Source organism: Haemorhous mexicanus, chromosome 13 (assembly GCF_027477595.1).
Source record: "Haemorhous mexicanus isolate bHaeMex1 chromosome 13, bHaeMex1.pri, whole genome shotgun sequence".
NCBI lineage: Eukaryota > Metazoa > Chordata > Aves > Passeriformes > Fringillidae > Haemorhous > Haemorhous mexicanus.
The window spans coordinates 5994152-6015588 of NC_082353.1; the positions used below are offsets into that span (position 1 = coordinate 5994152).

At 40.5% G+C, this 21437-nt stretch overlaps 1 protein-coding gene across 6 annotated transcripts in view; it reads right to left on the bottom strand.

Moving 5' to 3' along the window:
* The window catches only part of TLN2 (talin 2), a 142519-nt gene that overhangs the window by 37606 nt on the left and 83476 nt on the right, over positions 1-21437 (bottom strand). For all 6 annotated transcript variants that reach the window (XM_059858121.1, XM_059858122.1, XM_059858120.1 and 3 more), the window contains 15 exons: positions 20645-20773; positions 19145-19258; positions 17225-17338; positions 15788-15922; positions 14728-14856; positions 14011-14113; positions 12248-12456; positions 11356-11475; positions 10327-10524; positions 8157-8296; positions 5415-5508; positions 3786-3875; positions 2538-2660; positions 1150-1293; positions 750-911 (listed from right to left, as the gene is read on the bottom strand). In XM_059858121.1, the coding sequence (XP_059714104.1) occupies positions 750-911; positions 1150-1293; positions 2538-2660; positions 3786-3875; positions 5415-5508; positions 8157-8296; positions 10327-10524; positions 11356-11475; positions 12248-12456; positions 14011-14113; positions 14728-14856; positions 15788-15922; positions 17225-17338; positions 19145-19258; positions 20645-20773 (2004 nt within the window). The remainder of the gene's footprint in view (positions 1-749; positions 912-1149; positions 1294-2537; positions 2661-3785; positions 3876-5414; positions 5509-8156; positions 8297-10326; positions 10525-11355; positions 11476-12247; positions 12457-14010; positions 14114-14727; positions 14857-15787; positions 15923-17224; positions 17339-19144; positions 19259-20644; positions 20774-21437) is intronic.

The window sequence follows — 21437 nt, forward strand, 5'->3', positions numbered from 1 at the left end:
TCCTATGGGCTGATTTTGAAAATTTTTTGTTATTTCTATTTTAAGCAAATGAGTAATATATTGCTCTCATTTTCACCCAAGTCAACTGATCTCTCTCACAATCTCAGAATAAGCATTTCAGCTAATGAAATCAGATTAGATTGGTTAATGGCTTCCAGAAAGGTTCAGAATTGTGAATTCTCCACAGCTTCACAAGTATTACTTCTGCTTGCATGAAAAAAACCCACCCCCTACCAAACTGCTGGAAGGAATCCGGAAAATAAAAGTTTACTATTAACAGGAGACTACCAGCAACATAAATGGCTTCTGTTTGGTTCTCACTATTATTTACTTCCTTTTTTTTCCTCTACTGATAAGTTAAAGTTGCTAGAAACAGCTCCAAAACCCTCCATATACTGGAGAACTTAACACCATTAAAAACCTTCCCATTCAGTTGTTTGCAGATTATTCTTATGGTGCAAGCTCATCAAATACATCAATCCCATCACACTGGATGGGCCAGCTGCCTCCCCTAATACTAAAACTGCCCAGTTTTTTTCAACTTGAATTCAGCAGTTACACCATTGAACATGTTTTCCAATTCAGATCTTCAAAAATTTAATTAGTAATTTTTTAAAGCATGCATACCCAAGAATATAAGAAGATATTTATAACTGTTCTGATTTTTTCTCAACGGGGGGAAAAAACTAAACGAGAAAACCCTCTAAATGACAAAGGAAGAAGACAGCACGACTGAGCAGCATTTGTACCTTGATAGTTTTAACCAGGTTAGCAGTGCTGTTTGCAACTTCCTTGGCAGATTGCACAAAGTGTCTCTTGGCAACGGGATTTGCTGTTTTTGATGAAGCAATGCGACAGGCGTTGCACAGAGCAGACGTGTGTTTGGCCACGATGGTGGCAGCTGATAAGACCTGTAAAAACCAGCACAGAACAGGCACAATGTCTTAAACCACAGTGTTTAGGACCTGTAAAAACCAGCACGGAGCAGGCACAATGAGGTTACTGTGGGACAGTAACCACACTGCAGCTCTGCAATGTCAGTGTCCAAAGCCAGGCAACAATCAAACCAAAACTCCTTGGATTGGACAGGAACCAAAGCAAAGTCCCATGTCCCAACAGGGGTGTCTCCCTGCAGTCCCCTGAAGTCACCTGGGATGGGCTGCTCGCTGGATCCACCAGGTTCTGGCAAGCCATCTGGATCGCTTGGTTGGCACGGGCAAACTGAATTGGGTCAACGAGGCCCTGCTGACCAGCCTGGCTGTTTGGATCTGAGATACCGACCAGGTAAGCAGCCTACAAATGGCAAAAAGAAGAAAACAATCCTAATAAATCATGGTAATTGTGCCTAGGATCTCTGGTAAGCTGGCCATATGTCATAGCACATGGTGGTCAGAGATTATTCAGAAATCATACTGTGAAATACAATTACCATTTGTTTTTAGCAGTACATCTCCAGAACCCACTGAAACCAAGAAAACAAACCCTTACACTTGAGAAATTTAATCAGTTGAAACAAAACTAATAGTCCACTGTTTAGACAACTGCTGTCCCTAAAAATATTGCCTGTCGCTTGCACAGCCAATGGAGAGAGCTTTAAAGATTGCAGGTACTGGCAAATGATTTACTGTGTTAGCCACGGTTGGAGGCAGTGGAGGTTTTTGTCAAGACTACAGAAGCAATCCAGCAAAGACACTTCTGCTGAGTGCAGGTCCTCTCAGGCCTGCAGCTGCTGGTCTCACTGCAGCTCAAGGTGTCTGATGGCCAACCTTACCTCCTCTCTCAGTTATAAGTTTCATGCCTCTCAACAACCACAACTGATCTGAACTGTCACAATCAGACATGAAAATTCCTCATATCTAATACAGATAGAATCATCTGTCACCTTAATATGCCAGTAAGGCAACTCAGAGTTAGATATGGAGGAGATTTAGTCCATACCAAGACATTACACATTTGGGGAAATCAAGAAGAGGTTTTCAGATGCAGAGCACGATCCCCCACAGCCAAATCCTTCACCAAGGTGACTATCAGCTCTTTATAGTTCACTCAGTTATCAGATCAGTGAAACCACAGAGATCAGACCCTAATTCAGAATTTTGGTTATTCCAAAAGTATCTGAACAGTTGAAACAAGTTTCTTCTCAGTTCCAATGTCTGAAATTTGTAATGCTCCTTAAGAACTTCTACAAACCAGAACTTGATTCATTACTTTTAACTGTGGCTTTTTTGTGCATTTCTCTATGATATAATAGTTCTGAGCTTGAGCTGCAAACATGAATTCCATATGTTGCAGCTTTGCTTTATCCTCAGCAAAGCTTCCTTCTAGATGGCATTTCCCTTCCTTGGAAAATACTCATTTTATTGAACTCTGCTCCTCCTGCAGTTTGTGAAATTTCTGGGATCTACACAGAAGGCGCTGTGTAATACAAAGTCATCACTTGCTTGCCCACAAGGAAGTGAATTTAAGATTACAAATCCAGAACATGAGCTTGCTAAAAAATAAAAAACTTAATTGCTTTACAGCTTTTAGTCTCTTACCTGAGCTGCTGCCTCTGTGAGGCCACAAAGAGCCTTGGAAGCAACTCCAACACATTCTCCAAAGACTAGAAGATCCCCAGTTTTTGCATTCTGGGAAATGCCTGCCATTGATTCTCCAAGAACCTCAGAAATTAAAAAACAAAGTTATCTTCCAAATATGCATCCCTACCACTTAGAGGCAAGCAATTGCTGGCCTGAAACCAATTTTGGCCCACAAACCCCGTGGACTTCGCTTCAGAATTTTTAGACTCCACAGAACTGGGCACATTGCTCTGTATGGTGTGAGGGATCAGGCATGGACACCAACACTGGACTGGCAGGGAGCAGAAGCACTGCTGCAGCTCAGATGACCAAGAGGGTACAGAATAACCCCTCATTAATTTTGCTGCCATCCATTAGTCATAACAGCTAACCTGGCACTAGGTGCATTTCACAGACTGCAGAACAGTGCATGACAGCCTGCATATGCTGTTGACACCTACAGGATCATCTTTGTAACCAAAGTCACGGAAGCTCAGTGGGAATGAAACTGCACCTAGACTTCTGGAACCATCTCAGTGTCAGAATGCACATGAATTCCCACATTATGTCCCAGTTCTCTTGGATTTAAAATTCAAAATGAGCTCTGACTGCAGTAGAGCATTAGATGCAAGATGACACACATCCATTAGGTACTTCCTTTTTCTTTTACAGAAGAAGGAATATGAGACAATTCCAACAAATCAAATAATACAGACACAAAAGCCAGCTTCAAAGGAAGATGTACAGCAGAGTTTGATTAAAAGTAACTGAGAGGTTTCCCCACAGGTTTTCTGATGTAGTGGGGTGTCTGGACTGCTCAGACATTTGGCAAAGCTGTTCTGCACAGCACAACACAATGGGATTTCATTGGCAAGCCCTCCCATTTGTGCCTTGGGCTGTTCTAACATAGCTGCAGTCAAAATACAGCACCCAAAGTATGAAATGCTGTCTAGTGCACAGGAGAGGAAGGGACAGAGGAGAAGCTTTCAGAGCACTGTGTACCAGTCACTTAATTTAAAATTTCTTACTGAGGCAATACACCTTCTGAGTGACCAAAACCTGAAATTACCTGTAAGAGATCTATCTCAGGCAGAGTTTTTCAAGGAGTGTAGCAGATATTTTAGCTATAAACACTGACTGCACCTTTAACATTCAATATGCATGTGGAAACTTTTGAAAATCTAAACACACTTTATAACTGACACAGAGATGGGAAAAAGAAATTACCTTGGAGTTTTCCATGACTCCCTCAATACAATCAAAATATGAGAGATCGCTCACAGGCTCATTTGGGTTATCCAGCATTCCCTTAACAGTCTGAAATAATGAAAGCAACTGATTATTGACAAAGTCTGAAATACTGAGCTGGGAAGAACACAGACCATCATGCCTATTCTGCTTATCCCTAAGCTAATCTTATATGTTTGTCTCCAGCAAGCAACCAAAGCTACACACTCCCCGAGGGTGTGCCATGCAGGAAACCACACCCACGGGAGCTGAGCTGTGGGAACTCCATGTTTGTGTACCTCCAATCTCTTGGAAGTTCAGGTTACCTCCTGTTTGTGATGAGTAATATATGGTCAGAAGTGCTCAGCTTGACATGAGGCAATCTGGTTTTCTGTCAGGTGTCAACAGTGTAACACATGTTTTCAGTACTACTTTAAATTTCATAAACAGATTTAAATAAGTGATAAGAAAAACAGCTGCCATTTGTTGAGCATTTTCTGGAAACACAAAGGGGCACGGAACTGAATACACATCCAACACCTGCCTGTCTCTTACAGTGCCAACAGATTCCCCCAACACAGGAAAATTTTCTGTCAGGAAACTACATAGACTTGGGTTTAATTTCTTTTTTTGAGGTGATTCTGAGTCCTGAATACAACAATGTAACAATCAGTCACGTATTCATTGAGAAGAATGAATGCAGTTAGATAAAAAAACCTGTAAAAGCTGCAAAATGCAGGAGGCTAATTCTTTTATACATAAAAATATCTGTAGCACACCTTTTTTCAAGTGTTAAGGAACACTATTTTACTGCCAAATATGCAGAAAAGACTTTTACTCCTTCTGATGAAAGTGAAATCAATATGGACTTGCATACTAAGAAAAATCACAATATCCTGGAATGACTTTTGTATCCTTGTGATACTAAGGGCTAGAAAGAAAAAGCTTAATGGCATTTTATGCTCTCCACACAGGCCAGTCACTCCTTGATGTTTTGACCTTAAGAGTAAACAAAAAATATCTAGTTTAAATTAAAAGATTATTTCCTCCTACTGAAGTGGCCCTGTCTGTGATCAGTGGAGGTCTTTCAACTGACCCATTATTTAGCCAGCCAAACCTTTCACTCAGGTTCAAGAACACATCTTGCAAGAGCCTGTACTGACACACACATGGCATCAGTTTGACAGGGAAGGCAGAAACAAGGCATTAAAAATCTACACTGAGAAAGGTCAAGGTAGAAGATAGCAAACATCATCCTAAAGTGGGTTGTCAGTAACAACTTCTTGCAAGTGGAAAAACCAAGATATTGCAGCTCCCTCCAGTGCACTGGTGGTAGTAGAAAGGTCTGTCTTGTCATGATTCTTCCTTAAGTAACAGTCAGTATGAATAGTACGGACTAAAGTGTATCTTTGGAGGGCAGGACACAGGAGATGGGGACAGGCTAGCAAATTTCATTCTGGCCAAACCTACCAGATGTTTTTATGGGTTCCATGCTCACCTTGTACACAGTTAAAACCCCTGCCATAGATAAAGTGGGAGGACAGGAGCTATTCAGACACAGAATACAAGGGAAACAAACATGTGGGGCCCACTTTTATTTATAAGAACTTTCGAAATATAGTAAAATACCTCCAGTTCTCTGAGTGCATTATCACATTCCTTCTGCCCGGGAGCTTGTTGGGTGCACAGGGTGATGAGCTGGTTTATACTCTCAGTCACAGCTCTGGGGGAGTAGGAGGAAAAAAGGTGGATTTAAAAATTGAACTATTCCTCTTAGTAAAACTTTTGTCATTACATGTATACTGCATAAAGATCTAAAACTTGGATCATCTACTAAAGGACAGAACACCACCTGGCAGCAGGCCAAGGCCAGCTTCTTAGACTGGCACAGTGACATAGTGTAGCTGCTAAAAGGTATTTCATCACTTTTCCAGGTCTGACATTAACCGAATAATTTCTCAACTTCCACCCCAGAAGCCCTAAAGGATCCAGAAACAAGTGTCTGGTATGAAAACAATGGTAGAAGGTAAAGTAAATGTTATTTACCTTTCTCTAGCAAAGTCTTGTGTCTTGTCTGACATACTGTAATACACACAATCCTGCTATGTATCTCTGTAGTATCTTAGTGAATCAGTCTTTTTTCTCTTTAACTAATAACTGCTATTCTCCCATAGGTTTATATCCCCAGAGAACAAGTTATGCAAAGGCATTTTGTTCCTGTGGGAGTTCACAGCTCCTGCACATAGGCTGAACCTGACATACAACAATCTTTCTGATGAATGCTCTGATACCAGGCAAAATTCGTTATAACTACATTCATTTCAGACTCATGACTAACAACCCAGGAAAGTGGCATCTAAAAGAAGAGAAAAATCAGTGAAATTGAAGTGCATTGAGAATATGCTTTTCTCTGGCCTTGGAAACTGAATGGCATTTGCTTTATTTTCCCTTTCGGAAAACAGGCACTTGATAACTGATCAATAACACGATTACCTGGCTGGATGGGATCCTACTGTTACAATAGAAAACAGGATATGCTTATTACATTTATCATGTTTATGTTAAATTCCAAGGCAAAAAAAAATGGAAACTAATAGACACGTTTAACTGAGACTCCTACCCTTTTCAGCAGCTTTGGTGTCCTTGTGGAGGACCTGGTGTTCACCTGCTGAACATCAGTGATTTCTATGCATCAGAAAATAATCATTGCATACAGACATAGGAATGAATATATGACAAAAATTGAAAGTTCTGTTCACTCCCAGAGAAGTTTCACACAAAAGTATCTTGTCTGCTGTTGATTTTAATTTGAGACACAATTCATATTGACTCAGAGAATATCAGCAATTGAAGAGAGAGAATTATCAGCTTTGTAGAAGAGGTCACATAGTCTCACAAATATGATTACTACACACCAAGTACCTCTCCCAGGAATCCATCCAGTGTACAAACATTACTCTGAAAACCATTTGGACACAATAGAAGCAGGAAGGTGACCCATCAAACACCAATCCCAGAGTGGCAGAGGACTGCTAGGACTCTAAAGGGGCCACATCTGTTTTCATCAAATAGAACACACAAATACTTGGACCCTGCAGGGAACTCAGCCAGTGCTGCTGCCCTGTCACAGGTGGTCAAGAAAAATGCCCCCACAAGGAAGACAAGACTACTGAAAAAGCTGGTGTGTCTTACAGCTGGTACAAATGGGGAAGAAAGCAAAACAAACCCAGCAAAACCCCCAGACTAATCACAGTACCATAGATGATGAGAGAAAAATTAGAAGAAAAACTACCTTAAAATAAAGAAGCTGTGCCTCTTCTTTCATTTTCATGAAAAACAAAGTACAGATATTTGACCCCTACCATGTCATAGCAGGGAAAGAGAAGAGAGCCCTGGCAAGATTGTCACAAGCCAGAACAGAGGGTCTGAGAAGAAGAGTGTCACCTTAGCACCTTAAACACAAACAGAACTGGTGCTGTGTTAACTTCCCACAGCTACGGGGTGTCTGTGTAAGGTCTCACACACGCACACACTCAGAACAGCTAAAGGCTTGATCTGGCTCACCTCCCTTTGTCTATTACATGCTTCCACAGAGGGAATACCAACCTGGCAGGAACTTGCAACTACCTGGATTTCACTAGGGTCAAATTCCTCTACATTCCAATCAGGAACGCTCCAAGCCTAAAGCAGAAATCTGGAGCAGTTTGATGCTGCAGCAGTAACAAAACCTCATGCGAGTCCTTCGCTTTTAAGCAGCCTGCCTTTGGTTATCTGTAATTTTCACAGATGTTATTTATTTCCAGGGAGGCAAGACAGATGTATTTTTTTTTAAACAAAATCAACAAAGTCAAGCAGTGTGAGTTCTTAAGGAGCCCTTTACTCAGGGAGTGGATTTATGATCCTTAAACTGTATGCTCCACTGCAGAAATGTAGTATCTAACCCTTTCAAGCATTCCTGATCATACACACATGCACACTGTTAGTGATAGGTAACTACTATTTTTAAGCACATTTTATCTAAGAATATTATTCCATTTCTTTTCTTTCAGGGATTGGGAAGCTAAATGTTAGCTATTGCCTTGTCAGAACACAGATGGTGAGAAAACAGTAAGTAAAATACACTGGTTCCTTTAAAAAACCAGGCCAAGTCCTCAAACGCTGTTCCTATTTCCACCAAGGGTAACAAGTTACACCAGTTGATGAACTACTCCAACATCAGCGACTCTCCTCTGGCCTACTTCCATTTAAACATAACTACAGGTTCCAGCCACTCACTTAACTGTCAATAGCAGAAGAATATATAAGCACAATATAAATACCTCAGAGAAAAGCAAATAGCCCAGGAAAACAAAGCAAGCAACACATCCTTACCTTGCTGCTGCTGCTAAGAGGTTCTTGGCATTAGGAGCTCCAGGATCAACAGACAGAGACTTGGCAGCCAGTAACAGCTTGCTGGAAGCCATAGAGATGCTCTTGAGGTTACCTATGACTTGAATCTGGTCCTCTTTAGTCTGGAAAGCCAGAGCAGCATAACATTAAGTACAAAATGAGCAATCAAGAGAGTGTGCTAAAACCACACATGGAAACCCAGTTTATTTATCCACCTGAAACCACTGACATAGGTGAGCTCAGAGAAGGATGGCTTAAACCATCCTTCGCCCACACAGGTGCCTCTAGCTTCACTTACATAACAGAAAAAGACCCTTACAACAAATAGCTTGGCTTCTAACAGTGGTAGTATTCACAAATGAGCAATGAAGAAACTTCGCTACTTGTTGAACAATGCTTTTGTTGACAAGACTCTTATGTGTCTCTGCCTGGCACAACTGCTTTACATTATTCAGTCAGTGTAGGCTCTCTGGCACCCTTTGTGCAGCCCACAGGCTTCTCTAGCATCTAACTGGGATTGCTCACACAAAAATATCCTCCAGGAAGTCATCTTCCCCATAAAATAACTTTCTATAAGCTTACTTTGGTCAACATTCTGATTTGGATGTTCTATTACTTATTTTAAGACATTGCTTGAAAAGGGACACCTGTATTTAAATGCAGTTACAGAAAAGTACTGCATCTTCACAGTAAACATATGTGACTAGATTCTCCTGCCAGTGATCAGTAGAAGTGAGCCCATTTTTTTAACAGTCAGTTCACAGTTTTAGGTAAAGGGGTTGTATAATATTCAGCTGATAGAATAGCTTTTACTCTGTATTTACTACATTCTACTTCCTCCCTACCCCTACATTTTGCTAGTCACCCATTATATCTGGTATTGCTTCTGTTCAGGCCAAATAACTACACACAGAAGGCCTTCTCATTTGAAAGATCAGCCATTAATAACTAAGAATAATAACCACCCCCTGTGTCAGCAGGATCAGCAAATTCACAAGGGCAACAAGGTCATTAGCAGCTGGATTCTCATTTCAAGCAGCCATTTGCAGCATCATTTCTACCTCTGCCTTCACTGAACTGCCTCAAACAAAACATTCTAAAAGTCAGTGTGGTCCACAGCTAAAGAGACACTCAGGTACCTCACTACTGCTCACTTTCAGAGTCAGCTGTATATGGAGCCTAACTCACTTCACACATCTGGAACATCTATGAGGGAGTCCTGATGGAGAAGAACCACCAACCCCTGTCAGATGTCTCTACTCAGTTCTATCTACAAAGTAGCTGCTCTAGAGAGACCTTTCATAAATGACTTGTAAGGACTGATACACTCAGGACCTTCTGACCATTTTCCAGTGGCAATCATTTCTTAGATTTGCAAGGTCCTCCTACTAACCAAGGTAAAACCATTTGCAGATTCTTTTTTCTGCAAGTCCTCCCATCTCTTCTGATGCACAATTCCTTTTTATATGCTGACATGTGTTATGCTTAATCATTGCCAAATGACCAATTACTGTAACTCAGCACAACTCTATCCAGTAAGATAAACTAAAGGTGGTATCTCCAACTACCAGGAATGAGCTCAGTAATGTGTGACATTTCTGATTGTTAGAGCTCATCAGAGTAGAACTCTGCCAGATTTTAAATCACTGAACACAAGCCCAAGTGCTTGCTGTCAGATCCAAGGATGGTATTTTAGGCAGCCCTCTTCAAGGGCTTGCTCCACTCTGTAGCAGGTCCACAGCACCATGGAGCAATACCACAGCATCATTTCCTTCATCTACTTAAAGCATTTCTAAAGCAGCAAAGAAAGGTGCTACATTTTCAACAGCATTCACCTAAATTATACTCCAAAAAAGAAGCAACCCTTTCCACAAGCTCAGAGGTTCAGCACACCTTTGTACCTTTGCAGCTCAAACTACAGAGGGTATGAAGCTGTATTTCTGACTGGACACAGAAACAAATACCAACATCCTGTGGAAGATGCAAATGCTGAGTTCTCTTCTTTCCAGATAACAGCTCCAGATGACTCCCACCCAACAAACATCTCACACAGCAGCATGCTGTGCTGCACTGAAGTGCTACATAAACAATGTGCTGCACTGCCAGAGATTATGGCAAGATTATCCCTCAACTGACACGATCAAGGACTTACTTGTGCTTGGCCAGCCATTTCAATACCAGCATCAAGAAATTCATCAAAGTCATCACTGAATTTTCCAGAGGCTGCAGCCAGCTCCCCACTTTGGCCCCGTGTAGCATGGACAACTTCTCCAGCTGACTGATTCAGGTCTGCTGCTGCCTGGTTCAGTTCACTCTGAGCTTCTTGAAATGACTTAGAACTTGGAGGCAGCTGTAAGAGACAAAGTTCACTATTTTACTGTCTTTCACATCACACCAGCCTTTCACGGAGAGTTCAACATGTGCTGAGAACCCCAAATGCAACCAAGCAGTGAGCTGGAGCTATGGGACAGCTGTCAACCAGAAATCTGTCCAGCAACTTGTGTCCTGCTGTTTCTTTCAAGGGACAGACAAGCCTGTAAGCTTTTCAAGGGACACAACTCTTGGCAGCTCTTCAAAATTACTCTAAACTCTCTCTAGTAAACCAGTTTGGTAAAAACCCCCCTGGTTTTATCAAAAGGCATTGCACAAACATATCAAAATACAATTCCTCCTTCATTCACAGGATAACAAGGTCAGTGATAAATGCAGGAAAAAAAAGCTGTTCAAATATTATCATCTTCTGGCAAATTACCAATGCAAAAAGGTTTGTTGAACAAAGTAACAATTCTACTCTTTACACAAATTGAGCAAGCATTTTTTGACAGATCACAATGCTCCTTCAAGTAAACTGATCACTTCTAGGTGGGAGATGAACTACAATTTTCTAATTTTCATATTCTTCAGAATGTTAAGTCTAAGTTGCCATTTTCAAAACTGAAAAGTTAATACCAATCTATACCATTTTAACACTGCCTTCCGAAGTCACAGACACATTTCACCTTGCCCATAAAACTGTAAAAATATTTCAGTCTAAATAGCAGCTGCCTAAAGATGCATAAACTTAAACACAGCTTACATGAAGTATACTTAGTGCTCATTTAAAGAATGATTTGACACATGAGGAACTCAGATTTGCTGTTCAGTTTTCTAACATATATTTGCACATGAAAAGCCATCTTACCGAATCAACCAGGAGTTTCTTGCTGGATTCCCCAATACTCTTTAAGGCCACATCCACATCCTTTTGTCCAGGCAGACAATTCACACAGTTATTCAAGGAGTGAGACACTGCTTTTGCCACCTGCAACACACAGGTGAACACATTACACTGAGAGGTTTAAGTGCTCATTAATAGGAGGCACAGCCTCTGCTCCATAGCCAGCAGTTCCTACATTCTGACCCTTGCAGAAATGTTTTTGAGGGCTGCCACTTTTTCCATTTGCTGCCCTGCAGTCTCGATTTAGGCTCATCCATGGGATAGGATGGTGCTGGCAGGGCAGCCCCACAACTGCTCCTGGCACCTGGGATAAAGGCTGCAGCACTGCAGATAAGGGAATCCCCTGAAGTTATCTATATACTAATCACAGAAATTTGTTGCATGCCACTTTTTACAAATATCTGATTAAAACAAAGATATCTTTATAAGAAATTATTTACGATGCAGGCCAATTCTAGAACTTTTCAAATCAGTAAAAAAAGAACCTGTCACTCCTAAAGAATTCAAACAGTGGTGCCACACATGAAGAAAACACATTCACTTTTTGAATGCAACATGGATATAGATCTTTTATTTGAAAATTATCAGTTTAATGGCTGTCTCACTTTTGCAGTCAAGCAGTCTCCTCCCATATATTGTGGTAAAAGCACAGAGCTGCATCCTTGTATATCTTTCTAAGAGATTACTAAAATACCATACTTGATACCATCTGCATTGTTTAACCTAGGCATGATGTTATTGTCTGAAATATCTATCAGCCTTACTTTCTGTCATTCTCTCTCCTCATTCAATGCTGATTTGGAGTAAATTCACTGGGTGTTTGACAACTCATGCAGCTGCTCACGTCCCAGCTTACCTGGGCTAACCTCTGCTGACTGTCTGCATCCCCTGGGGCAGCCAGGGCCTGCTTGGCCTCCTGGATCAGCATAGCAGAGCCTTCCATGACATCCCTGGCTGAATCCAGCATGGCATGGGCTGCCACAGGGTCACTGGTAGATGCTGCAACCCCTCGTGCTGCCTGAGCCAAAGTCTTCAAGGCCTGAGCAGTTTCTCTGGCAGCAACTCCTGTGGTCACATTGCACCAAGAATTTTATTAGTACCTTTAAAGACAATCTTTGTATTTCATGACAGGATCTTGCAGGTAATGATCCTATTGCAAAATAACACTGCAAATGCAACTTAAAAGAAAATCTTCACACAGGAACACATTTGAAATACACAGTATCATTTGCTTATTGAAATGCTTGTAGTGAAGCCATAAAGTAAATGTTCTAGCCCAAAGACCACATTCTGGGCACAGCTCTCTATACCAGTGACAACATCCTAGTGAAGCACTGAAAAAGAAGAAAAGCTAAAACCTGTAGATGAGGAAAAACTCATACTCCAAGCTATGGAGCAAGTGATTGTCTGCAAGAATGATGTACAGGAGTTCAGAGCCACAGCACAACAACAGTTTAACTTCAAGCAATCAAAAAAGACATTACTAATGATACAACTTAATATCATCTAACATCACTGTGAGTAAAAACATGTAAAAATAACTGAATGAAGTCACAGAAAGGATGTAATAAAATTACCTTCTGTTAAAGGACATCTATCAACTCCAGTGCTAAGGCATAGGACTATGTGAATAATGGTCTCCTTCTCCTATTTATGAAATTATTGGAAAGGAACTCATTGTTTTGTAGGGTTTCCTACAATCTGATGTAAGAGAGCTACTAGATTTAGCTATTCATTAACAGCTGCAAGAATCTGTACTCCCTTGCCTGATACCTGGTGCCTACTTCTGCACAACTATGTGACAGAAACATGAGCTATCTTGATGAAATTCCATTTGCTTCAAATGAAAGCTACTGTAAGTTCTAGAGCCCAGATGCTATTATAACCAATGAAGTGGTAATTGCCATAACACATTTTATCAGTAATACCAGACAAAAAATCTTATGGGAGCATCTGCAACAACAGTTTTCATTTCTAACAGAAATAAGGACATAGAACATTTTAACATCTATGAGTATATTTTTGTCCCTCCTGTACAGCATTTTTCTTAAGGCATTTTTGTTTCTAAACTAAAAGTACAGGTACAAAAATAAACTGTAGAATCTGTGTGCCCAGGTTTCCTGTTGGCTTTACCTCAAACTATGCAAATGTGCTCAATGAATCAGCCAGAGCAGCTGCATTGAACATCTGAACTGGTAACACCTAGGAAGAGATGCAGTTCTGAATGTCACCAAGCTGTCCCCACTATGTTTGTACTCTGTAGCTTCAAAACATATCTGAGGCACCCTTTAAACCTTCTGCAAGGACATGGCAACATTTCCAGTGGCACTGACCTTTAAAATGCAATACATTTTATTTCAGCCTTTCAGAGAGTTTCAGTGGCACATATTTACAAAAACAACAGATGTCCCCATCTATTCTGATTAAAGACAGAGCAGATTGCATCACTGTTCTTTTATGAAGTGTGAGTCACACTCAATTCTTCAAAACTTACCACAATTCACTGTCAGCACTACAACAAAATGAAGTAATTTCTTGATTTAAGTAGTCTGTGACAAGAAACCTTTCCTCAAGGTGATGGAAAGAGGTTTCACAGAGCCATTATGAATAAAGCAGTACCTGTGTAGTGCTCGTTGCCCTGAGCAGCACAAGTTAACAACTGGGCCATGGAAGAACCCACTGCTTTGGATGTGCTCCCCAGGTCCTGAGTGCATTTCTCAAGCTGTAAAAAAATTGCAAAGGACAAATTACTTAGTTTAAGCTCAACAAAAATACACTTTGTTTTAAGTAGTACTGAAAAATTACTCACTCCACAAAAACCTAAACTTTCACCTCAACTACTGAATACACACACAGGTTCTCTGAAATCTGACTAACATGCTTTCCCTGTTCAGGATGAACTAAATTAACATATTAGGTAGTGTGAACAATAAAACTATTTTACAATTACCAATGGAAGTAAATACCTTCATCCAGGAAGGGCTTTTTCTTTTCTCCCAAATAAACTATTTCAGTTTCTAAGCCTAGTAGAACTGGCTGACCTGAGTTCTCATCATTGTCACTAGTGAAAAGAAGTCCTTTTTGATAGGACCAAAATATTACTGCTAACAAATTGTAATTTGTACAACAGAGGAGGAAGCCCTACAGTCCTATAACTCTACTACAGAACATACTGTTGCTGTAGTAGTAACATAAACAATTTTTAAGAGAATCAGTGCAAAATCCTGTCAGCATGATCATTTTCCAAAGCTTCATGACTTGTTTTGCCTCTAATATTTAAGTTTTTAACAGCTAACTTGGTTTGTTTTTAAATGAAGAACATCCTTCCTCAATTACAGTTTCTCCTGGGAGAGGTTTTAACTGTCCATCCACAGCTGCCATCTTCGCATCCTGCAGTTCATTTTTGAGTGTCTGGACTGTATTCAAAGCAGAATCAATTTCCATTGGGCCACAAGCTTCATGAGCCTGTTCAGAAATCAGATCAGCACCACTGTTAGCAGCTGTACACAACTTTCAGAAACAGTAAATGCTTCAGATCTAATCTTCCCTCCCATATTATTTCTCTTCCTACTTTAGAGGCCATTGTGAGCCCTCTAAGTGTTTTACATCATAGATTCCAAACTTCTGAACAATATTTTCAGTCTGTGAAGAGAATAACACCCTGCTAAGAGGCACCAGGGGAATGAGGTGCACTTGCCTTATGTGCATGCTCCTTCACAGCAGGCAGCCCCAGGACTGAGAACGTAACTGTGGCACTCTGGACCTCCCCTTGGACCAGTGGCCTCTCTGTGCATCATGACCAAAATCCCAGTGACTCCCTGATGTGGCAGCCCACACTCACCAGTATGAGATGGAAATTCTAGCATTAGCTCAGCTGTAGCCCCCTCAATGCTACAGTCCTGGTCTCAGGCCTCAGTGTACACACACACACAAAAAAGATCAGACTTTCCACCTGCATTTTTTTAAGCCCCACATTGTTTCACACAGATTTCTAAACTCAGAGCCTCTGCTTCCCTGAACGTTACAGATGATGATTCCAGTTCACAATTACAGCACAACAGAGCTGTAGCTGGGTTCTCACTGGCTTGGTGGGGCATGAGATGTGTTCCATCTTCCCTGCTCTCCCTTGAATGTAACAGCAGCTCAGAGTCTTGATGTGCTGCTCTGTCTACTCTGCTCCCATTTGGCTGGTATGGAAAGGGCAGCAGAAGCTTTTTCAGTTTTCTTGTCACTTCTCCCTCTCCTTTCTCTCATGACACAGAGGCCACCTGGGAGTCTGAGCAAATTGTGCACAAAATACAGCAGTGTGAGGTGAGCACTGCCTGAGCATGAGGCATTCCCTCAGGGGGACAAGAAGTCCTCTTGTTTTAGCAGATTAAAAGCAGTATTTACCTACCTTCTGGGAGGCAGTTCTCAGCTCAGCTAAGCTGGTAGCAAGATTCTTTGCACACTGACTGAGCTGCATTGCTGCTGCTTGATCAGTCACTGTGGGGACAGCAGCTTTAGCAGATGCCACCATTTTACTTCCAGGCTGTTCAAAGAACAAGAGTGAACACAAATGGTTTTACCAGCTCATTTTCTTTAAAGAAGGTTTGGGATTCAATAAAACTGCTTCCTCCATTCACACACTCATGAGGTTTCTAGATTTTTCTTTAATGACCAGCACATTCCTGCTCCTTAAGCTGGGACATCCTGTCAGAATTCTGTCACATTTCCAAGCCCTCTGCAGCAGGACTCATCTGTGCTGTACTGGGACAATGACTATTCCATTGGTTCCAGTGTCTGCCTGGGGCCTTTGAATACTCATGTAGACTACTTAAAAACACTGAAATGTGAAATTTTGCCACTCAGCATTCATGTGGTACAATTAGCTCAAGGTGGCAGAGATGGCAAATTTCTCTAAGTTTCTAAATATTAACCTCTGCCAAAATTCTATGAAATTAAAATTGTAATTCAAGCAATGCCTCTACACAGGGATTACTGCTGATACAACTAAAAATCTTTGCTGATTCTCATCATCACCACTGTACACACATACAGCCACAGGGGAGGTGGATCAATCATGTGAATGACTCCAGAGGGAATCATAAAGCAAATACTTAAAGAGAGTGAGAAGATGGTTTGTGATCCCTCTGCCTACACAGGACCATAAAAACCTGCATACAACCCTCACATTTAAGGTAAGACTAGCTGATGCCAAGTAATGATCATGCCATTACACAGACAATTGGTTTCTGGTGTTGTTTCTTGTAATGTTCAATAAGCCAATAATTTTGTTATCAAAACTGAGTATTCTATCTTTCTATTTTAAGATGTTATAGAAAAGCACACAGTCAAATTCTGTGTTTTCCCCAAACCAGCAATCTAGATCTACTATGCAGGCTAATATCGAAAAAACCATGCTAGTATTCCCTTTTATTTCTGAGGAATTCTGAAATTTCTTGCTCCAACACGAAGTTTACCTTGCCTAAAAGGTTACAACAGCCTGTCACATACTCAGACTCAGACCTCTACCTGGAAAGATGCTAAATTATCTCCATTTTGTTCTCTTAACTCTAACCCAGAAGACAAGTGTAGAGCAATGAGTGGTTCCTCTCCATAAACATACTTTTTTCTTGTTACTTTTAACCTCAATGTCAGCAGTTCTCACTCTCTATAGCTACAGTGGATTTTGGCAACCTAACCTGAGGAACAAAATTCTGCTTGTCTATGGCTCACAGCAGTGAACTTCTTAGATGTTTCTTAACAGTTTACTGGTTATTTATCACAAATGAAAATATACAGCACTAAAAAAATGCTTTTTACATCTACTGCAAGGATTGGTTCACTTCACCTGAAGGAAATTCTGGCTGGAATTGATTAAAGCAAGCTGGGCACTGAGGTCTTCTGCCTGAGCTTGGCTTCCTCTTACACCCTGCACCAGCTGAGGAATGTGGTCTGCAACATTCTAAAATGGACAAAGGGAAAAGATTTTCAGTAAAAAAAATAAAAACTCAAAATCCTCTGAAAATAAAACAAGCAGCCTTCCCACTTCCCTTAAAGACAACTGAGGTATCCCTGAGTAAATCACTTCTGTGCTGTCCTAGAATTAATTTAGGATGCATGGAAGCAAATTAATACACAATAGGACTTTTTTAGAGATGTTCCACTTAAGAAATCATTATTCAATCTACTTATTAGTTAAAGGCTCCTAGAAGACAATCCAAGATTTTTATGCAGAATTGTGTACATTTAATTATTTCCTTTATTAAATATTAATTATTTCCTTTGCATGTTCAAATGTCAGTAGTGAAGGTGATTGTTTTTCTGAAAGCAGGACGTACTCTTGGGAAAAAAAAAAAAAAGAAAAAAATCTTTCTCTTTTACACACAAGCACCTCAGCCTACTTTTCTTGGCTTTCAGCAACACAAGCTTCACACAGGGCTGGAGCATTTGCAAGCATATATTGCTAAAATTTGATTCCTGGACTGTCCACATTCATGGGCCTTGTCCTCCCATTTCACAATAACACTTGAGCAGTGCAATACTAAATTACCACCACCACAAAAATATAAAAAAGTAGATACTGAATCTTCTCTGTCATCTGATAAATGAGCATCAAGACAAAATTAGAATGAACAGTAAACAACAGTTATCAGGTTGCTCTTTTAAAAATTCATATCGAAATAGCAGCTCTCTACAACACAATTCTGAAGTACACTTGAACTATCTTATTTAATTAAAACTTTTCTGAGGATTGCACCATAACAAGAAGTAATTGCAAAATGTTGATGTGGTTTTTAACAATACCATCTTTAATGGCTTTGTTCTTGTTCCCCTCATAAATGCCCTTGGATGCAGAAGAAAATCCTTCTGCATTCTACTGTCTTTGGCGAATATGGCTTAAACACAAGAGGATAACAGCTTCTCTGAATTCTAGCTTGGAAGTATAAGAATGTGCTTGACCTCGGGCATACCTTGAAATCTGTGATCCTACAGCTTAAACTTTGAGCTAGGAATCATGGAAACCCCACTGTAAGGTCTGTCACTTATGTTTTTATGGTGACATTTAAGGTCCCAGTTGCTTCGAGGTGGAACATCAGAATAGCAGGAGCAGTTGTCAGTTACATGACCAATTCCATAACTGATATGTTAAATAAGAATTTCACTCCATTATAGTATAAACCATTATTGCTACTCCATCCTTCATTGCAGAAAATCCAAAGGTCACCTTTATCCCACACCAGACCTCAGTCCCATTTCTCTGCATGTATGATTCAACAGCCTGTTCTGATGATCATGATGCTACTCCCCTGCTGAAGGTCACACTCATTCACTGAATGCAGGGCCAAGACTTAGAATCACAGTCAGGGAATCACAAATTCCTGGGCAACTGGGCCTCCCTGTACAGTGCTTCCAGCACAGTTCCACATATCTTCCATCACTGGCTGATCTGTACCAAAGCTTGTAGTAAAAGTAGTTACTGCAGGTGAATTGGTTGTTAGTGAGCAGTTACACACCTGTGCAGCCTTTTCTAAGCTGTGTGTAAGATCCAAGTGCTACCTGGCACTAACAGTAGCTCAGCAATGCACAGGTAATGCAGTAAATGAGAGTTCTCCAGAATCCACAGACATGAACACATGTAGTGTTGTTCTGTTTTCCTTTTTTTAAGGTTTCTTTTGAAACTTTATTGCAACATTACTATAGGAGGTGATCCTCATCAGTTCCCCAAAAAGCAGAGTTCAAGAGTTGTCATGGGCTGTGCTGTGTTTACCTTGCAGCTCTGCACAAGTTGCTGGTGGGCTGCTGTGTTCTTATTGGAAACAGCTGCATTCTGAGAGGCTGCAATAGTCTGAGTAGCAGCAGCTGCAGCTTGTTTAGCTGCAATCTTTGGAGAAAAAGAAAGTTAAATCAGTGCTACAAGTGAGTAATTCAGAGGATGGAACACACATTACTATAGGTAAATTTGATAGTAACAACATTGACAAATTAATAATTTTATCCCTTAATTTGATTTGCCTTAAGGTGACCACTATTGCTCTTTTCTCAAGGTGAAAATGATTTGAATACTGTTATCCATCTCTAATTTGCCAATAAAGAAAAAGGCAGACTTAGAAGCATTCTATGCCTTGACTCTTTCAGCTTAGGTTTCATCAGGAGGAAGGTAAGTGAATTACAAACAGCAGAAATGGTCTAAACAATGAGCTCCTATGAAGGCCAGAGGAAGCAGCAAAGCCCACACAGTGCTGCACACTGCTACCTCTGAATCAGGGCTCAAGGGAGCCAATTTCTGCTCAGACTGCTCTATGGCAAAAGCAAAGACCCTAAAAGGACACAGGAGGTACAAAATACTGCTATTTCTGAGTCTAAAAGCATTCTGAAGACCTCCTTCAAATGTTATTATCAACACCTCCCGATTACAAAAATAAAAATTCATCAACTTATGCAAGGTACTTCAACATGTTGTACAACACTAACTGGCCCACTAAATAGAAGCAAGCATGAAGTTAATTACACATTGTACTCCTCTGTAAGGCAGTATATAACAGCAAAACATATCAAATACTCTTTTTATAAAACTTTCTTGAATGGAATTAAAAAATTACAGACATCAGCCTCTATTTCCTAAAGTACTCCTGATTTTTACTTCTAGACAGACATAGGAACTTAATGTATTTCTGGAACATGGTCACCTTACTGCATTTGAATCAGACTAACGCAGAAATCACAGTTGCAAACTAGGAATGATGGAAAGTTTCTTTTTTCAATCTGTCTTCATTTTAGTTGAGAATGTGAAGATCAAACTTTGCCCACAAAACAAATTTCCATGGTATTTTATCCTTACTAAACTGCTTTTCTCCTTCTTGGCTGGGCCACTAGATAGGATCTATCTTTTTACTTCCATTTCTGTTTCTTGACTCTGAGTAATTTCCCAGTTTAATTGGACATGCTGTGACCCAACTAACTTGGTACAGAAATTCATCCTAGTAAAGGCACCAAGAGGTACTGTGTGTAAATGGCACACCATAGAGATGGATTATCACAGCAATGAAGCCATTTCAGCTCAGTTGTTTAATTTTAGGACTAAGCCACCATTCATGCCTTCTGAGTCAAATCCTCACACCACTTTACCAGATCTGTGATAGAAGTTACTCAATTTTCTGAGGACAATGTTATGACATACTGGCATGTCTAATTCTAAGTTTTGTACTCTGGAACTGAGCTTACAGCACTGTCATTCTCTGCTTAGCACTTTCATTACATGGTTTCCAACCTCCAATCTGTTGACAATTTTCTTCTTGATGGCATTCTGTGCAGCAGCATTTGTGGCAACTCGCAGTCCCTCTGCTGCTTCTCTCAGACGCTGCTGCTGATCTTCATTTTCAGGATTGGCTGCAGCTCCCTGCACAAAATTTCCAAGCAAAACTGAGTCTGAGTGAAAATGACTGGAGAAAATGTGGATGAGCATCAAGACTTAAGTTCAGACAGCATCTGCTACATCAGCATTCGTTTTCCTTAAGTTTTCATAAGGAAGTTAGAAGAACACTGAAGTATTCCAAAACTTCAGAAAGTCTGTTTCTAGGGGAAGGCTGTTACTGTCTGTGTCTGGTACTTAGGGGAAGAAAGGTGAACATTTGCTTCATATACCCCTTCAGGTGCTTGGGAAAAAGGCTTTTTTTAACTGCTTCTCCTTTGATCTGAAATAATGTACTTGTATGAGTATAGGATTTTGAAAAAATGCCAGTTTTTAAAATTCCCAATTCAATATGTCCAAAACTTGAAGTTTAACACAGTAGATTCTTCTCCACTTGAAGTCAGAAAATACCAGAAAGTCAAGGATAGGCAGCCAGGCACAGAGGCCTTCTGGAGTTCCAGCAAGAATGGCTGGCCCTGCTGCTGTAAAAATCATTTCAGTGCAGGATCTGGGAAACAATTCAAAGGAATTCAAAAATTCAATTTCTCCCTAGCAGACTGAAACAGGTTTCCAGCACAGAAAGGGAAAAAAAAATTGTGGTATTTGTGTCTCTTGTGAAAACAAGGAGGGAAGGATGTGGAAGGGAACAACA